Source organism: Dendrobates tinctorius, unplaced genomic scaffold (genome assembly GCF_039654945.1).
Source record: "Dendrobates tinctorius isolate UK_male_01 unplaced genomic scaffold, ASM3965494v1 ptg000070l, whole genome shotgun sequence".
Taxonomy (NCBI): domain Eukaryota; kingdom Metazoa; phylum Chordata; class Amphibia; order Anura; family Dendrobatidae; genus Dendrobates; species Dendrobates tinctorius.
Window position 1 is genome coordinate 9866915 of NW_027361738.1, and position 17760 is coordinate 9884674.

General features: G+C 37.4%; 2 protein-coding genes across 4 annotated transcripts in view; both read left to right on the top strand.

Annotated features, from left to right (window-relative positions):
• HOXA3 (homeobox A3) overlaps window positions 1-17760 on the top strand; it is a 40466-nt gene that overhangs the window by 10984 nt on the left and 11722 nt on the right. Inside the window, exons 1-3 of one of the 3 annotated variants that reach the window (XM_073581364.1) lie at window positions 3990-4717; window positions 5827-5937; window positions 10030-10186. The gene's annotated coding sequence lies outside the window, so the exon portion shown is untranslated. Of the gene's footprint in view, window positions 1-3989; window positions 4718-5826; window positions 5938-10029; window positions 10187-17760 lie in introns of those variants that run through there. The other 2 variants (XM_073581363.1, XM_073581365.1) reach the window with 2 other exon arrangements.
• Window positions 7118-9485, top strand: HOXA4 (homeobox A4). The gene is made up of 2 exons (XM_073581372.1): window positions 7118-8151; window positions 8468-9485. Exons 1-2 carry the CDS (start codon window positions 7707-7709, stop codon window positions 8779-8781), a joined length of 759 nt encoding a protein of 252 aa, XP_073437473.1. The 5' UTR covers window positions 7118-7706; the 3' UTR covers window positions 8782-9485.

A 17760-nucleotide genomic window follows, 5' to 3' on the forward strand; every position in this document is an offset into this window, starting at 1 on the left:
TAGCTAACTATAACAATGTTCAAGTTGTTTATTTTATACTGACTAGTCATTCTCTGTAAAGGTCTGTTAAGTATTTAGATAGATTTTGGGTTTGCATAAAAAGTCAAGAACTGATTACCAGAGCTGCCAGTCTCCTCTTCTGTATTCTCCTTTGAACCCCAGTCACACCAGGCTGGTACTTACCTTCTAATAAACACTATTCAGTTCAACCAAGTCCTTATCTGTCCATGAGTGAAAGTGGCCAATATCAAAGGAAGCCCAGAAAGAAAGTGAAATCCCCCTGAAGATACAGGCGATGTTTCTGGGGAAGACTTTGGATAGGCCCCAGCTGTGTGGTTACTTCACACACTTTTAGTGTCAATAGTGGCTTCACACTGCACTGTCATTAGCACACGAGGACATTTGGGAAAGGATTTCACATTACACTTTGAGATTCAGAGCTGAAACTTTACCTTTATTTAGCAGATCCACAAAGGAAAAGTGTTTGGGATAATTTTGTGTGTGAGGTCCTGGGTGAGAACCAAAACTTCTCCATCTCCAACTGCAGGTAACCCGTTCAGTTGTTGGTAGATCCGCAGATTTAGGAACTGATAGTTGGTGTTTTTTTGTTAGTGATCTCTGGGCGAAAGTTCAAACAAAGTCATAAACTTTTATGGCACTGACACTAGGAACATTTGGTCAGTGTTTCCTTTCTGCTTTGTGATTGTTTTCTGAATTTCTTTAACATCCAAATTAGCATAAAATATCACCCCAATATAACTGCCACACAGGGGCTTCTCAAGGGACTCTGTTATTTCTAAAGACAAAATTGCAGCAACTGTTGCTATATTTTACTGGCCCTATAGCAAAATAATTTGTATGTATGTGTAAAATATCATCTATCTATCTATCTATCTATCTATCTATCTATCTCTTCTACTTACCCATCTATACGTATTTTCCTTTTGTCTCTTTTTTTTTGTCCGTATCTGTCCCTTTCTGTCTAGATTCTTTCTTTCTCTTTCTTCTCTTGCCTTTTAAAATTATTAAATATTTACATATTTCTAACTACAATTTAATTGATCCTGTAAGTGTCTGTTCCAGTCAACTATCCTTGTATCATCTAGTCATCCATCCAACTAATAATCCATCCATCCATCCTTCCTTCCCTCTATAATATATCTATTTTGTATAAAATATAATTTATTAATATAACTGTCTACATTCCTACTTATATATGCTCTATTACTTGTATTCATCTGTATTTCCCACTTTATTTATTTCAGCAAATAGTATGAAATATTCAGTATATCCACATTGATTGTACATCTCACTAGCTGATCCTAATTTAGAAACCCCCAAAAATGCTAAAAGGTTTGAGCGTGCGTATGTGTGTGTGCATATATATGTATGTGTATATGTATATGCGTGTCTGTGTATATTTGTGTGTGTTCCTCATACATCTTGTAAAGGCTGAGATTTTTTAAAAAGAAATATGAACTACACTTTTCTAACTAACTGTACATATTGGTGTCCACTGTTCATGTTCAGCTCATTTTACAATTGTCGTTGAAACATCCAAATATTCTTTTTTTTATTTTAATTAGTTAAGTAATAAAGTAATTAACTTATTGTTTAGTTTGCCATATACTTTTTTTTTCTAAAGGATGGATAATTTGTGTAGAGTTGGTTAAACTGCACAATATTTGACAATACAATTTACAAAAAAAATATATAAATACTTTTTATACAGGTGGTCAAACTGATAGAAAGCTCTTATATCTGTGCATTGTTCGTATTTGTTTGTTCATGTGAAATATAAGGGTTGAAACATTTTTAATGGGTTAAAAAAACCTTTTATTTAAAGAAATACGAAAGCACCATTGTTCAGTCTATCTATCTATCTATCTATCTATCTATCTATCTATCTATCTATCTATCTATCAGACTTTTCTATATTTTTGCTGCACAGTTGAATTAGTGATAGAATTGTACCTGCCATGTACACAAGACTACATACAACATAAAAAGGTTTAAATAATTATCATTTTATATTACTTTATTCGCATTATTTGCTTTCAAATATACCTTTTTTATATCATTTATTTATTTGAAAATAATATTTACTCAACGTTGCTGTTCAAACAATTGCAATTCTGTGGAGCAGCCCTCGCTTAAGGTGAAGACTGTCAGAGCTTAACAAATCACAGCTCCCTCAGTTCACTGCCAGGTTAAGTAAATGCAGAGAAAGATAAATCTGCAAAGCTTAGTATCACCAGCAGAGCTCGCTTCAGACCAAGTTCACCGACAACACTGCTAGGCAAAGCTTTTTTCCTTTCTCCTTCCTACTTTTTTTTTCTTATAAGAAACTCTTTCAGAGAACATAAAGCAATCAGCAATGAAACCCTAATTTGCAAGTTGGATCAGCAGTCTCTTGTAGAATTGTAATAATAGGTTTCATGGGCAGCTCCATTATCATTGCATTTTAATGGTTTTGCTATGTTTAATACACTTTAAGTATATATATTCACACCAGCATAAAAGTATTACCCTATATTAGTAGCACAGCAGCACGAGTTTGTGTGTATTCGTGGTTAAATATATATGTATGTGTGTGCTGTGCTGTATGTGATCCTAGGAGCCTGTGCATGCATAGTATACCAGGAGGTCAAAAAGTTGGAGGTCAAAAGTTTAGTCTTTGCGCTGCCCCAAGTCATCATCTATCCAGACAAAGTTGGATGTCAATGTTATATAGTGGACATTCTGCCCATCAGCACAGAAGATAAAGAGGGTTTTGCGTTCCCCCAGCATCATAGACTGGACTCCTGTTGAACCCTAGCGCTTAAATGACCCTAATTACCAATGCAAGGATAGAAAAATGATTCCTTTCAACGGTAGGAGCTGGATTTCATCTGAAGCCATCCACACTATGGGCTGAAAGAAGTTGTTCCATATGGAGTAGGTAGAAGAACAAAAAAAAAGTGCGCAGCAGAAAGTTGTGATAGTCAATGTTTTTATTTCAGGAAGGAAAGTTACAATCAAACAATATTACAAATACAAAAATAATTCTATTAATAAAGCACACGATTTTAAAATATGCTGCATTAAACAAGAAAAATGGCTCCATACATGTTGCCAGCATATTATTATATCCTATGCATAATTTTTATTGAATTTCTGACACTATACAAACTGATGATTAAATTATATATATAAATACATATATTAAAATCCAATTTATATCCAACCTTATTGCATTGGAGTGCTGCAGCAATTATTTTGCTGTATATATATATATATATATACAGCAACAATGGAGGCGTCACTTCAATGCAATAAGGTTGGACATAAAGTGGATTATTAATGCCCCGTAATGGCATCGTTTTGGTCCACATCAGGACTATATATTTCTATATCGGCTTAAGAAAGGTTTTATATATATATATATATATATATATATATATATATATATATATATATATATATATATATAAAATGGATGGATAGATAGATAAACAAATAAGTAGATATGTATCTCAGTTCCTAAATAATAATAATAACTTCATATTAATAATAATAATTTCACATTTATTTAATTAAGAAGTATTTGAACATAAACTTGGAATTTTTTAAAGATATTTTGTTATTGCACATTGTAATATTTTACACATTTGTAATTTACACATGGAGGTTTAGTAAAATTCTTACAATTGATATAACAATTCTCTCATATTTAATGGAAAATATATATATGTATTTAAAGGAAGTTATAATGCATTTGACGGGAAGGATATTTTCCTGTTAGCAGTATTGGCAGATTTTTTTGTGTGTTTCCAGGCACTTTTTGCACAGTTGATGTGCGGTTGTTACCAACTTCCTGACCAATCATTAATCACGAATAAAATGTTTCCAGATTTCGTAAATTAGGACAGGATTTTCCTTTTTGGTAATGATTGCTCGATATAATAGTTAATTTCTGTTAATCTTCAGTCGCAATAAAGAACAAGTACAAGTTTAGTCTATATAGTAAGATAATATTGTAAGAGAAAAGCCAACATTGAGCAGCTCTGATAGTGTGTCCCCTGCCCACAGCCTCCTCCAGTGAGGTCACTAGGCTTCCTCAGAACCCCGACCAACAAGAGTGATGCATTTCATAACCCCTGTAATGTGTACTTTTCCATAATTTATTCTTAATTTTCTGTCACAAGAAGTGACCTGCTAGAAACTCCCTGCTGTCTAAAAGACACTTGCTGGACCTTTTAGAAAAGCTAAGTCCAAGGCCGAGGTGAACCTCAGGTCAGCGAGTCTAACAAATATGAAAATGTCGCCTGGTGAACTGCAAGGCTCCTTATTTAACAAAGACTGTCAATGGGAAGATTAATACCAAACCAAATGCGCCCAGTGTCACTTCTCGGTCACTTTGAAACCAACACCCAGTCCCTTGTAAAAGAAAACGACAAATTTATATCGAAAGAAACACAACCAAAAACTGAAAAGAAAAAGGAACATAGAAAAAAAAGTCACACTACCACACACACACAAAACACACACAACAACACACACACACAAAACACACACATAACACACAACAACACACACATACAACACATACGTTATAAGTATTTGTATTAAAATATATATTTATATCTGTGTGAAAATAATAGTCTCTATCTGTTCTTTTTATTATAAGGGTTATATTTATAACAATATCTACATATAACGCAGCTTTGTGATAAAGGTATGTATTCTTACCGATGGAATTATTATTGCTATTATAGTGGAGATTATTATCCATTTACGAAGATTACTAACTGTTACATTTCTATATGTAGAGCAGTAATATTTGACCTCCTACCAAATGTGAGCCCGACATTGTTTTGAGCTGATTTGCCTCTTTGTGGCAGGGTTTAGTTAGCCATAAATCTTGCAGGAAAATGTTTAAATGTCTTCTAGTGAGATAACGCCTGGTGGTCTTGGCTCAATTCTTAATGATAACAAAACCTCAAAGACAACTAAACAGGCCTTTTGAAATTTACATAGTCACTTTCAGGCATTTTGCACCCACATTAAAAGCACATTTGCCTATATTGTTCTTCCAGTAAGTGCCAACCACAGGGAGATTTCACAGGGCAGAGAGACAATCTGGCATTGCGCTCACAGGCAAATCTTCACATGTTGCAGAACTATATGTGAACAATCTGTATGGTGGACTCCATATTACAATAAAAGCTAGATTATAATTATATTTGTATCTATCTGTTTTCAGTCTGAGCTGAGTGCGACATAATTCATTAGAAATCTGTTGGCAAAAAAAATCTTAGCATTTGTAACACTAAAAACAGTTACTACACTCAATAAACTAAGCTTCACTACACGTACCTAGATGATATAGATAGGTGATAGATAGATATTATGTAGATAGATAATAGACAGAAAATAGATAGATAATGTATATAATAGATAGCTAGATATGGGATAGTACCAAACTTCACGCTATAGTCCAAAAGAACGAATGCAGCACTCCAATAGAAAAAAATAAGTGTGATTTATTGGCCCATGTGCGACGTTTCGGTCCAAGATGTGAGCTTGAGAAAGGCCCACATCTTGGACCGAAACATCACACATGGGCCAATAAATCACACCTATTTTTTCTATTGGAGTGCTGCCTTCGTTCTTTTGGACTATAGATAGATAGATAGATGATAGATAGATAGATAGATAGATAGATAATCATCGGGGAAGTACCAATGTGCAATCACTATTTTTTTCTAATACTTGACGCTGTAATCTCCTCCCTTTTAGTTCACAGAGCTGAATCTCACATACATGTTTCTTTTCTGTGTGTAGGTCAGGGAATCAGGAAAAAGAACAATTTGTAGAAATCCTCTCCCCATCCCTCTACAGAATGCAAATGAATGAAAGTTCGCCATCTGCTCTCTTTATGCTTCACATAGCAAGGTAAATGCCTCCTGTTTTTATTTAATGCACTAATAATAGCTATGCACTATATATATTTTATATATATATTCATTTAACCAATTCTGATAATAGTTTCAACATAACAATAGCACATAGTTTCTTTCTTTCTTTCTCTGTCCCTTTTTCTTTCTCTCTTTTTTTTTCTTTTCTTTCTCCTATTACCGATCTATGGCAGGGCAGAGAGCACTGACTTGTAAATTGTGGCCACACAGCTACATTTCACTCATTTTTGTTTCTAGCTGTTATAAACAATACGATTATACTGTCAGCCCTATTAATAATTCATTATCTATAATGCCCAGAGAGAGCATGCACTAATGTCCAGAACGTGATCACACAGAGCAGCCATGCATACTGCCTTCTATCAGCTCTCCCTCTCTCCTCTAGCAACATGTGGACTGGAAGGCTCATATTCCTCTTCTTCAAATAAAATAAAATAAAATAAAAGGCAAACTGGATGTCTCTGGAAAAAAGGGCACATTAGAGTTCTGTTTTTACCTGATACCAGGATTATTTGCACAGCCAATATGCTTAGATCAAATGTAAAGTCAGCTGTTGCCTCCTGATCGCCATGTGAGTTATCAGAGAAGTATATACAGTTCTGCAATGTCTCACACTCTGCCATGGCTGTTATCTATGCCAGAGGGAGTTTACCCCTGAACATCAGGTTATTTACGGCAGCAATACATGTCATGTGTGAATACATGAAGGCCAGTTGGAAAAAAAAAGAAGCAGTATTTGCATGTGACTAAACTGGTATCTACTAGTAACACAAAGTGTATATCATTAGAATATTTACAAGCTATCCTCCCATATAGTGATCTTCTTTATCTATCTCTACATCCTAAACTACACAGCAATGTCTTTACATTGTCGATGTCTGGATACAGGTTAATCACTTGCACATATACAGAGGAGATTCATCTATTAGTTGATGGCTGGATCTAGTAACTATACACATCCTACAGACCATGCAGTGCCACAATTCTCTATATGTTCTAGGATTTACAGCACAGACCCCAGGATCTGACTAACACAACATAATAGAATATCTGTATTACTTGTATTATTAGGATTATACCCAGGATTAGGATTATACCCAGGATTAGGATTATACCCAGTACTGCAGCTTCCTCCAGGACAATCCCATTCTGCAGTGGAGTCATTGCTCACCTAAGTGCATTATTTTAGTGAGATGACATCAATATTAGTGATCATAAGTGACACCCAAACATATTAAGGAGAAGGAGCCCCTTCTAGGACTGATCCACAGCCCATCCTAACACTAGTGCATGTGTTCTCCTCCTAGCCTGGACTATAGCACGACATTAGTGGTTACATACAGAGGTTACATACAGGGCAGCTTCCTCCAGGGCAGACTCGCACACAGCAGCAGAGTCAGAGGCGACCATTACTAATGGGAGGACACTGCTTGCTCCTGCTATAGGCTGTGGGGTGATCTGACTGTGATTAGTATTGATCCCTGGTGCTGTCCTCTGGATCTGTGGCCGGGATTTTTAGGCTGATGATGTTCCAGCTGCAGTGAAGTCTATGAGGGGTGACTTGCAGTGCATTTATCATCCTGGTGCTTCCTTATCCGGGGTGCAGAGCAGAGCCCTGATTGGTCCGGCCAGTCACATGGGTGTGTAACTTTGCACACTTGACAGGGAGTAGGAGGGTTTTGTGCAGAACAGAAAAACGACAACGCGAGAAAAATTAGTATTTTTTTGTTGCACTTGCACAAATTAATGGCCATGAGTTCGTTTTTGATAAACTCCAACTACATCGAGCCGAAATTCCCACCGTGCGAAGAATATGCCCAGAGCAACTACTTGCACAACCAGTCTCCAGAATACTACGAGCGGCCGAGGGAGCCCGGGTACGAGGCTGCTCCTGAGGCTCTCTACCAGGGTCCGGGCGGCTATGCTGAAGCCTCCTATGGATACAGCCACCTCTCAGCCAGCCAGGAGCCTGGGGTCACCCAGGAGGGCATCCCCGGCAAAGGGCACCGCCAACCTCAGCAACTTGTGCAGAGCCACGTCCTCAGGCAGCCGCCACCACCAGCAGCACCGCACTGCGAGCCCATAGGAGGGTCCAGTGACAGCATCCATCCTGAGAAGAGTGCTGCTGGGCTCAAAGGTAGCAAAGAGCCAGTGGTCTATCCCTGGATGAAGAAAATACACTGCAACACAAGTAAGTGACCACCCCAGCAACGTGTGGTGGGGGTCAGTGGGGTGGATTCTTGGCCAAGGCTTGGGGGTCACAATCCTTTGTAGTCTGCATGGCTCCACTGGAGTATTTATTGGAGGTAATGACTGATGCCATAAATGTCTGGGCCATACGCCTTTAAGGCTCTACTTTAACCCAAGCCCCATCCCAATATATTCCATTGTTTGGGGTATTGTCAGCAGCCTGGGATTTGTTCTTCTGTTCCTCCTTTATATGAACAATGGTGCGAAGTCATTATTTAATGATTGTGTTCCATTGCTTTTCTCTTCTTTATGCTCAGTTAACCCACATTATACTGGCGGGGAACCCAAAAGGTCTCGGACTGCCTACACCAGACAGCAAGTATTAGAGCTGGAGAAGGAGTTCCACTTTAACCGATACCTCACCAGACGCCGGAGGATAGAGATCGCCCATACTTTATGCCTCTCTGAACGTCAGGTCAAGATCTGGTTCCAGAACAGAAGGATGAAGTGGAAGAAAGACCACAAATTGCCCAACACTAAGATGCGCTCTGCCAACCCATCAGCTCCAAGCCAACAGTCCAAAGTACAGGGCCATCAGCACACAGATGGGGCCACCACCCCCTTATTATAAGGCTTTAATGGCATTGATCCAATTGCTGGGAATCACTTGGACCAAATGACTATGGAAGGAAAAAAAAAACAAACAATTTCAATTATATTGTTGGATACAAAGTCCTTGATCCTACCTGGACAATTGTTCATATAAATAAGGAAATGGATGGATACTTTTCTTGTTCTATTTATGTACTTTATTGTATACGTATCAAAAAAACTAAGGGTGTATATGTGTACATGAATATTTACATATAGTTCAGTGTCTACATAGGTAGAAAAGCTATTTTGTATACAAGACACATAAGTCACAGATGCATTTATGGGATATTATGTGATAAAGGTATGGACTGATATATTACACATATACATATAGTTGTGGGTATTTAAGAAAACAAAAAAAAACTCAAACAGTTGTAATGATTTATTTAATTGTTTCTTGGAGAACAAATGAGTTGGTTTTGTAAATACTAGATAGGCAAAAGAAAAAGCATTTCTGTAGACACAAGATAACTGTTCTGCCTGCTTAGCCCTCCCTACCTTTGACATCAATGTATGTTTGACACTTTCCCTGTGTTAGGATTTCTGTAGAAGGCCTTTGATGGTCTGCAAGGCGAGAAAACGTTGTAGATACAGTGGTGGTACATGTCATGGACTTTGTGCTGTATTATTGTGGTGCTAAACGCCAAGAATATTCTGTCAACATTAAAGATTTCAAAAACAGACGTTTCTAAACCTATTTAGTATTGAACCTAGCAATGCTGCATGCTAGAACATATGGGGTATCAGAAGTTACACCATCATCAACCAAAAAGTGACCAGCTGGTGATGTAGGGGTAAAGAGTTTAATGTTCTATCTCCAGTGAAAATGTATTGCAGGAGACTGTGAATGTGTTTTAGTACTTATATTTGTGTGTGGGGCTATATGTGTGTATGTATAGATGTATATTTTCTACGTGTGTGTTTAATGTATGCACAGCATTAAAAAAAATTACTAAGGTCTAAAGAAGCCTGACACTGCAATATTTATGAACCCTATGGAATGCAGCGATTAAATATCTAATAATATTGCTAGTACCCTAAGTAGTTTCTATTAACTCACATGGTGAACCCTCAATATTTCTGCTTGCTAAAAATCTGATATTATTATTATTAGTGGTGGTGATGGTGGTGGAAGTAGCAGTAGCATTCCATTCTTACTTTTAATATAACACATGTAACAATATAATATAATTTAACTTATAATGGCTTATTTGTACCTTACCAGACTTTCCTAAGGATTACATTTGGAAAAAAAACACAGAAGCCACGCATTTCTAAAGAAAATGACGCCACCTCTGTTGGATATACCTTTAATGAACCCAAACATATTCCTTATGAGCATTGAGGCCGGGTAGATCCGCAGACACTTCCAGCACATCAAGGTACCTATACATTAGGATGCTTTATTTAGCAATATATCTTTTGCACTTTTGTAGTACTATATATATATATATATATATATATATATATATATATATATATAATTTTTCCTTATCTTCTATTCTTTTACTCTTCCATTTATTGTTTGTTCTTTGTCCTGTCACATAGTCTGCCCTTTGCTAAGGCAACCAGAGTTCATCCAGAGGACACGGTTTCTGTCTATTGAGGTTTTTTTTTTTTTTTGAAGATGCAAGCTGACCCTCAAACCCTTGACCTTTAGTGTAGAGTTCCATGTAAAACGAACCATCTTTTCATGTAAACCTGGCAAATTGTGCGCTTTTAAAAAGAAAAAAAAAAGTAATGTTTAATGTTCATATCAAATATTTGAAGCAAGGGTTGGCCTCCAGAAGTATGTCAGATAGGTTCCTTGAAGCAATAGGGCTATCTCCACAGATCACTGGTTTGCCTCTGGTGCATCCAGATGCTAATTGATCTGAATTCCTAAGATTTGACATCTTGCTTTTGAAATGGTTTCTAAAAGATTGGAGTTTAAATGAACGATGTTTTATTTGTATTGTGTTTAGAAATAGGATAGCAGACAGAGACGAGGGCTGCACATAGCTGTAGGGGAGAGGTATAATGCTCTGCCATTCTGATTGGCTTTTTTGAGCTGAGTGGTTCGCACTGGAGCTCGGGCTTACTGTGTATTCTATCAATGTGGTAACACATAAGATGGGTGATACAGCAGAACATGTGGAGCCTGGCTCCCTACTGCAACTGAACTGTCCAGGAGGTTGTTATATATATTATTTGTGTGTGTACTGCCATGTACTAAATAATGTAATTAATGCATAAGGAAAATATATCAGCCCCCCTCTACTCCTGTGCATCTTTCATTGTATTTACCCAGTCTCCATTACCCGATATCATCCTCTTTTTCTCCATCTCTTTCTTTATTCTTCCTCTTATTCCCTTTGTATTTTGTCTCTGCTCCCACTTATCCTTTATTTCTCATTTCCACTTTCTCTTTAATTAATATTCTATCCTCCATGTTTGATCATACAGGCTTTCTCTTTTCACTCTCACATTTGTCTATCTATGTATCTCTATCTATCTACCTATCTAGTCTGCCATAGACAAAAAATGAAAAGGAAGGCAGCACTCCAGCGATTCTATCTATCTATCTATCTATCTATCTATCTATCTATCTATCTATCTGTCTGTCTGTCTGTCTGTCTGTCTGTCTGTCTGTCTGTCTTATCTATCTATCTATCTGTCTGTCTATCTATCTGGCATTCTGTATATCTAGCTATCTGTCTGTTTTCTGTCTGTGTCTATCTATCTATCTATCTATCTATCTATCTGTCTGTCTGTCTATCTGTCTATCTATCTATCTATCTATCTATCTATCTATCTGTCTGTCTGTCTATCTATCTATCTGGCATTCTGTATATCTAGCTATCTATCTGTCTGTTTTCTGTCTATGTCTGTCTATCTATCTATCTATCTATCTATCTATCTGTCTGTCTGTCTGTCTGTCTGTCTATCTATCTATCTGGCATTCTGTATATCTAGCTATCTATCTGTCTGTTTTCTGTCTGTGTCTATCTATCTATCTATCTATCTATCTATCTATCTATCTATCTATCTATCTGTCTGTTTTCTGTCTGTATCTATCTATCTATCTATCTATCTATCTATCTGTCTATCTGTCTATACTAATCTATATTTTTCTCTATCTTAGCTTATTTAACTCCCTTCTTCCACTATTTACCATTTCCACTATTTTCTTCACCCCATAACTGAATTGTTTATTTTTTTGTTCTATTCTCAATCCCTCTCCCTCGCTATTCTCAATATCTCCTTCCCTTGTTCTCTCATAACTGATGTGAGCTATATTTTAATTTTGGGTCCAGGTTATTTTCTGCTTCTTCTTTTTCTCTTTCCTCTCATAGTTTCTTTCCACCCATTTTCAATAAGTTGCAGCCAAATACACAATATGTCTTCATGTCATTCTAACCTTTTTCTATTTCGCCCTCATTCCCTTCTTTCAGTTTCTCCTATTTCATGGCAGCAACCCATATAGGCAAATCATAATCTGCCCCGCCCTGCCTATCCACATAGATCTTTTCATAACTGGATCACTTGAACACAAGTGTATAAATATTGCCAGCAAAGCGCCCCACACATACAGTTCAGAACCATTGCTCTCACATTACACCTCACATGTAGATTCTCCATACTGGGGATATTTGATATATATTCCCAGCAATCAACAGCAACGCTTCAAATGGCTAAATAATCAGTCAACTTCAAGGGAAAGTATACATACTCAAATGAGCTGAGGCTGCTTCCACCTTCTATAAGGAGCTCCAGTGCTGGTGTGTAGTAGCATGGACTCTGTGATAGCTCATCGGTGAGGTTTGCATTGCTCTTTGTTTTATGTTGAGATTAGATCTTAATTTAAAGCTACATAATTCTGTCAGTAGAACCCATCTTTTGGTGCTAATGCACAGTTAATGCGATGACAGTTTGGAAGTTGCTATCTTTAGTCTATTTCTTGGACAGGGAAGGGGTTTATGCAATCACTAATTTATAATTTGCAAGAAATGTTATTGGGATAGGATGGTGCAAATAGAGAGAAGAAAAAAACCAAACAAAACAATCTGTGGCTATCATATATTCTGAAACCACAGGTCCCAGCATGATTCACCAAACTGTATCTCGCTGAGATGAAACTATAGCATTTCTGTAAGTATGAGGACACTTTCATTTTGTAGGTGTTTTCTGAATTCCACATTGCTAGATACGATGTTTGTGCATTTTATAGCATTCAGGTGTGGATTTGAGTGGATTGTGCAAGGTGATGACTGTATGGGCAGCATTGACTCCTTAATATTCTACCTACTTGGTAAAGCTTTGCTGATAGGAGTATGCAAGTTTGTTCATGTACAACTTTTTTTTTTTTTTGCCATGATGTCTTCGTGTGTGTCCAGTCTGTTTGCCTGACATGGAAAGAACCGATCATACTTTTGCGCACTTTTTTGCACTGTTCTGGCCTACATAGACGGACATGGTGGTAATGGAAAGCGCTGCTTTGTGTTCTTTCTTGACGCAAGAAGACATTTGCTCTTATATAGGGAGATCCACTCTGATATCCTCTTTTTTCCACTTTTTTGGAGTTGTGTAAAAAACAATCTGCTATTTCATGTGTCTGATCTGTCTGCCCTTTCAGTGTTTAGCATAGAATATTGTAAGATCGCCTCAACTTGGGTCACAGTCACATAAGGCTGTGTGCTATGTATTAGGGTTTTACAGTAGAAGCACTCCACTCCAGCACTGGAGCAGCGACTGACACCATCCATCTCCACGTCTCATTGACCTGAACGTTATATGTATTAAATTAAGGCATTAAAATAGGAAAAAAAAGCCATAGGGAGAAAAAATGGAAGTGGTATTTCAATTAAATGGGTTTTGTTGCAATTATAGCTTCGAATCTTCATAACTGCACACCTCCAGCTAATTGGGAGCTGTCAATATTAACTCATTCCATGTGCAATCTTGCACTACAGACAGTTGATATGTCCCTATGCTGCGCCAAGTCACCCACAGCAATGTTGTATGTAATAGTCTGGATGAAGAGGAACATACATACACTTATCTATAAAACATGCAGGTGTGTGTGAGTCTGTGTGCGCCTATGTGTGTGAGAGTGTATGTGAGTGTTTGTTAATGTATGTGTGTGAATGTATGTTAATATGTGTATGCTAATGTGTGCAAATGTGTGTGATAGTATGTGGGTTACTCTATGTATGCATCTTTAGAGAGTGTGTGTGCGTGCTAATGTGTGTGATAGTATGTGGGTGATGCTATGTATGTATCATTAGAGCATGTGAGCATGTGTGGTATGTGTGTGTGTGGTATGTGTGTGGTGTTTGTGTGTGCGGTGTGTGTCTGTGTGTGTGGTGTATGCATGGTGAGTGTGTGGTATGGGTGTGTGTGGTGTATGCGGTGTGTGTTTGTGGTGTGGGTGTGGTGTGTTTGTGTAGTATGTGTGTGGCATGTGTGTGGTATGTGTGGTGTGTGTGTGGTGTGTGTGTGGTGTGTGTGTGGTATGTGTGTGTGTGGTATTTGTGGTGTGTGTGGCATGTGTGTGTGGTATGTGTGTGGCATGTGTGTGGTATGCGTGTGGTGTGTGTATGGTGTGTGTGTGTGGTGTGTGTGTGTGTGGTATGTGTGTGGTGTGTGTATGGTGTGTGTGTGTGGTATGTGTGTGGTGTGTGTGTGTGATATATGTGTGTGTAGTGTGTGTGTGTGTGTATGGTGTGTGTGGTGTGTGTGGTATGTGTGTGGTGCGTGTATGGTGTGTGTGTGGTATGTGTGTGTGTGGTGTGTGTGCGATATGTGTGGTATGTGTATGGTGTGTGTGGCATGTGTGTGTGGTGTGTGTGCTGTGTGTGTGTGTGATATATGTGTGTGGTGTGTGGGTATGGTGTGTGTGTGGTGTGTGTGTGTGGTATGTGTGTGGTGTGTGTATGGTGTGTGTGTGGTATGTGTGTGTGTGGGGTGTGTGTGTGGTGTGTGTGGTGTGTGTGTGATATATGTGTGTGTAGTGTGTGTGGTGTGTGTGTATGGTGTGTGTGTGGTGTGTGTGGTATGTGTGTGTATGGTGTGTGTGTGTGGTGTGTGCGGTGTGTGTGCTGTGTGTGTGATATATGTGTGTGTAGTGTGTGTGGTGTGTGTGTGTTTTGAGAGAGAAGATACATAGATCTTTTTTTTTTACAAGTAGAATTTCTGGGAGAGGAAAGCAGACATTTTTCACAGTAAACCACTCCAAAGATAAAAAATCAGGCTATTAAGATAAGGTCATCTCAGTACAAACATGTATACAGTATACTTATTTGGTCAAAAAGCATATTGCTGATTATTTGTGTTTGCAACACTGGAGGAAAAGTGAATATATTGTCACATACCAGGACCATTAGTTGTCTTGCTCTGATATACCGCCTCTGATTCTTCTTGGAAAAAGATATATAGTTATATTAACAAAACATGTTTTAGAAGCAGGTTCTAAATATCCAATTCTATCTATCTATCTATCTACACCTCAAAAAATGGGGCATCACTCCAAAGTTAGATGATTAGGAAAAAAACACCCTGATTTTAATCAGCCCATTGGAATCTGATTTTTTTTCTATCATCTGACTTTGGACCTCTGTCCCCCAGTTTTTGTATGCAAGAGGTTTTGGAGATAACCTTGGAGGCTTTGAATCCATCTCTGCATGGAAAAATGTTGCTTATATTTTTCTTTCTTTCTTTCCTTTTCTTTCTTTCTTTCTTTCTTTCTTTCTTTCTTTCTTTCTTTCTTTCCTTCCATAGTTTATGTATGATACCGTTTATTCTTTATTATCCCCATATACATTTTGCTTGTAACAAAAAAATACAACACTCAGTGGCATTTGTCATTGTAATATCGATATAAAATAAATATTTTCACTTTTTTTTATTAAGCATCTTTGCATGCAGACATATGGAAATTGTGATATTTTAGGAAGCACTGAGCATGTGAAGTGTTAGCAATTCAACAGGACAAAGGGTTCAGCATGATGATTTATCTGCCATTCTCAAGTTGACATCCAAATAGGAAGTTTCCTGAAGCTGCTCAGTGCAGATGTGTTTTCTCTGTTCTGGGAGATATTACATTTGCATGATGTTAGTTTGTTTGGGGCAAAGGTCTGTAGTGAAATCTTAAAGCCATTTACTGCACATTTGACTATTCCATGCAGTGATCATAGTCTTTATGATGTCATTGCGCTTTAAGAAACACTTTTTTGCATTTACACTTTTACTATTCAAATGTGGTGTTTTCTTTCCTTAATGATATTTAAAACCAGTAACAAAATCTCCTATACACGAAGCAGTAAGTGCCCCCGCTGACATGTTTATTGATTTGCTTTGTTCACACCCACTAATCATGGGCTGTAAATTTAAAGAAACTTAGAAAGAAGAGATATACTTTTTAACTTATGATAGAATCGCATCAGGATGTAAAGTAAACCTTTTATTTATCAGTATAATATAGTATGACATATGTAGATCTACAGCTATATTTTATATATGGCTAAAATTATACTATAGTTTTTTTATCAATAAATTTCAGGTAAATACATGATGCCATTGTTATAACAGGATTATCGTATTCAATGGTCATAAACCCAAATGGCAACCATAAGGAACAAAGAAAGTTTATTTCTACAATAAAAAAATATGGCAATTTCCAAGTTATTTGAACTTCTAGCCACATAGAGAAAGATGATGATGATGATAGATATTTCTTTCCATATATGACAATATGTACTTATTTGCTTGGAGAGATTCACATATTCACACTTATACCTTTAAATGCTACTATAGAATAATATAAAAGTCTGCAGCTTCCCTCTCACGCCTGTAAATCGTCTCCTCTTCCTTCTCCATTCTAGAGAAAGGCCCCATTGTTAGTGCGGGTGCTCTACCTCGTGCTCAGGAGGCTTGCACGGATTTGCACTTCTGCCTGTAAAGCAAAATATCATAAATCCTACTAAATCCATCGTTTCGGTGGCAGACTTTATTACCCTCTGCAGGAGCTAAGGTGCCAACCTCTCTATATAAATACACAGCGACCAGAACATTACAATGGATGGATAGATTGACACTACCCTCAGACTTTAATGTTGCAAGCAACTTTATAAACTGGTGCAGGACATTGAAGCCAAGTCTCAATCCAGAAATTCCCCAAAGTAAACCGAAAGAATATGATCCACTGTGATTCCATCCTGGAACATTGATTTATCTTCAGCCGATTCCAGTAAACCTGCTTCCATCTTCGATTTCTGGAAGACAGCTAGATATATGAGGTGAGCTGGTGTGTATTTCACTGACACTAAAGCCATCTCCAACTCCAAACAGAAAAAAAATATCTCCCCTTTCATGTAACTTCCAATACTAAAAAAGTTTTTTTTTTTCTTATTTTCACATGATCAGCTCCAGGAAAAGATTGCTACTGATCTTTGTCTCTGCCGAGGTTCTCGACAACTGACCATTTATCCATTAATTTTGTGCCCCTTTCCTGCCATGAGGCGTTTTTTGTTCTCTGGCCCATTCTATTCAAGATATTCATTAACTAGTTTCAAAATGACACGCCTGAGCCAGAAAATCGGTTATATTCGCTCTCATGGGCGCAGTGTGGATTTTGGAGTGTTCCCATGTTATAAATATGACATTCTCTAGGAGTACTAACACATAGATATAGTGTGTGTGTGTGTGTGTGTGTGTGTGTGTGTGTGTGTGTGTGTGTGTGTGCTATCTATCAGATATATCTATCCATCTAGCTCTCTCTATCTAGCTATCTATTATGCATCTATCTATGTATCTAACTATCTCTATATCTATCTATGTATCATTATCTATCTATCTATCTATTATGTATCTATCTATCTATCTATTATGTATCTATCTATCTACTGTATCTATCTATTATGTATCTATCTATCTCTCTATCTATTATCTATCTATCTATCTATCTATCTATCTATCT

Excerpts from the sequence above, each read along its gene's own strand:
- HOXA4 (XM_073581372.1), top strand. The coding sequence starts at position 7,707 with ATGGCCATGAGTTCGTTTTTGATAAACTCCAACTACATCGAGCCGAAA. Across the intron at positions 8,152-8,467 it reads GAAAATACACTGCAACACAA|TTAACCCACATTATACTGGC; the intron begins GTAAGTGACCAC and ends CTTTATGCTCAG.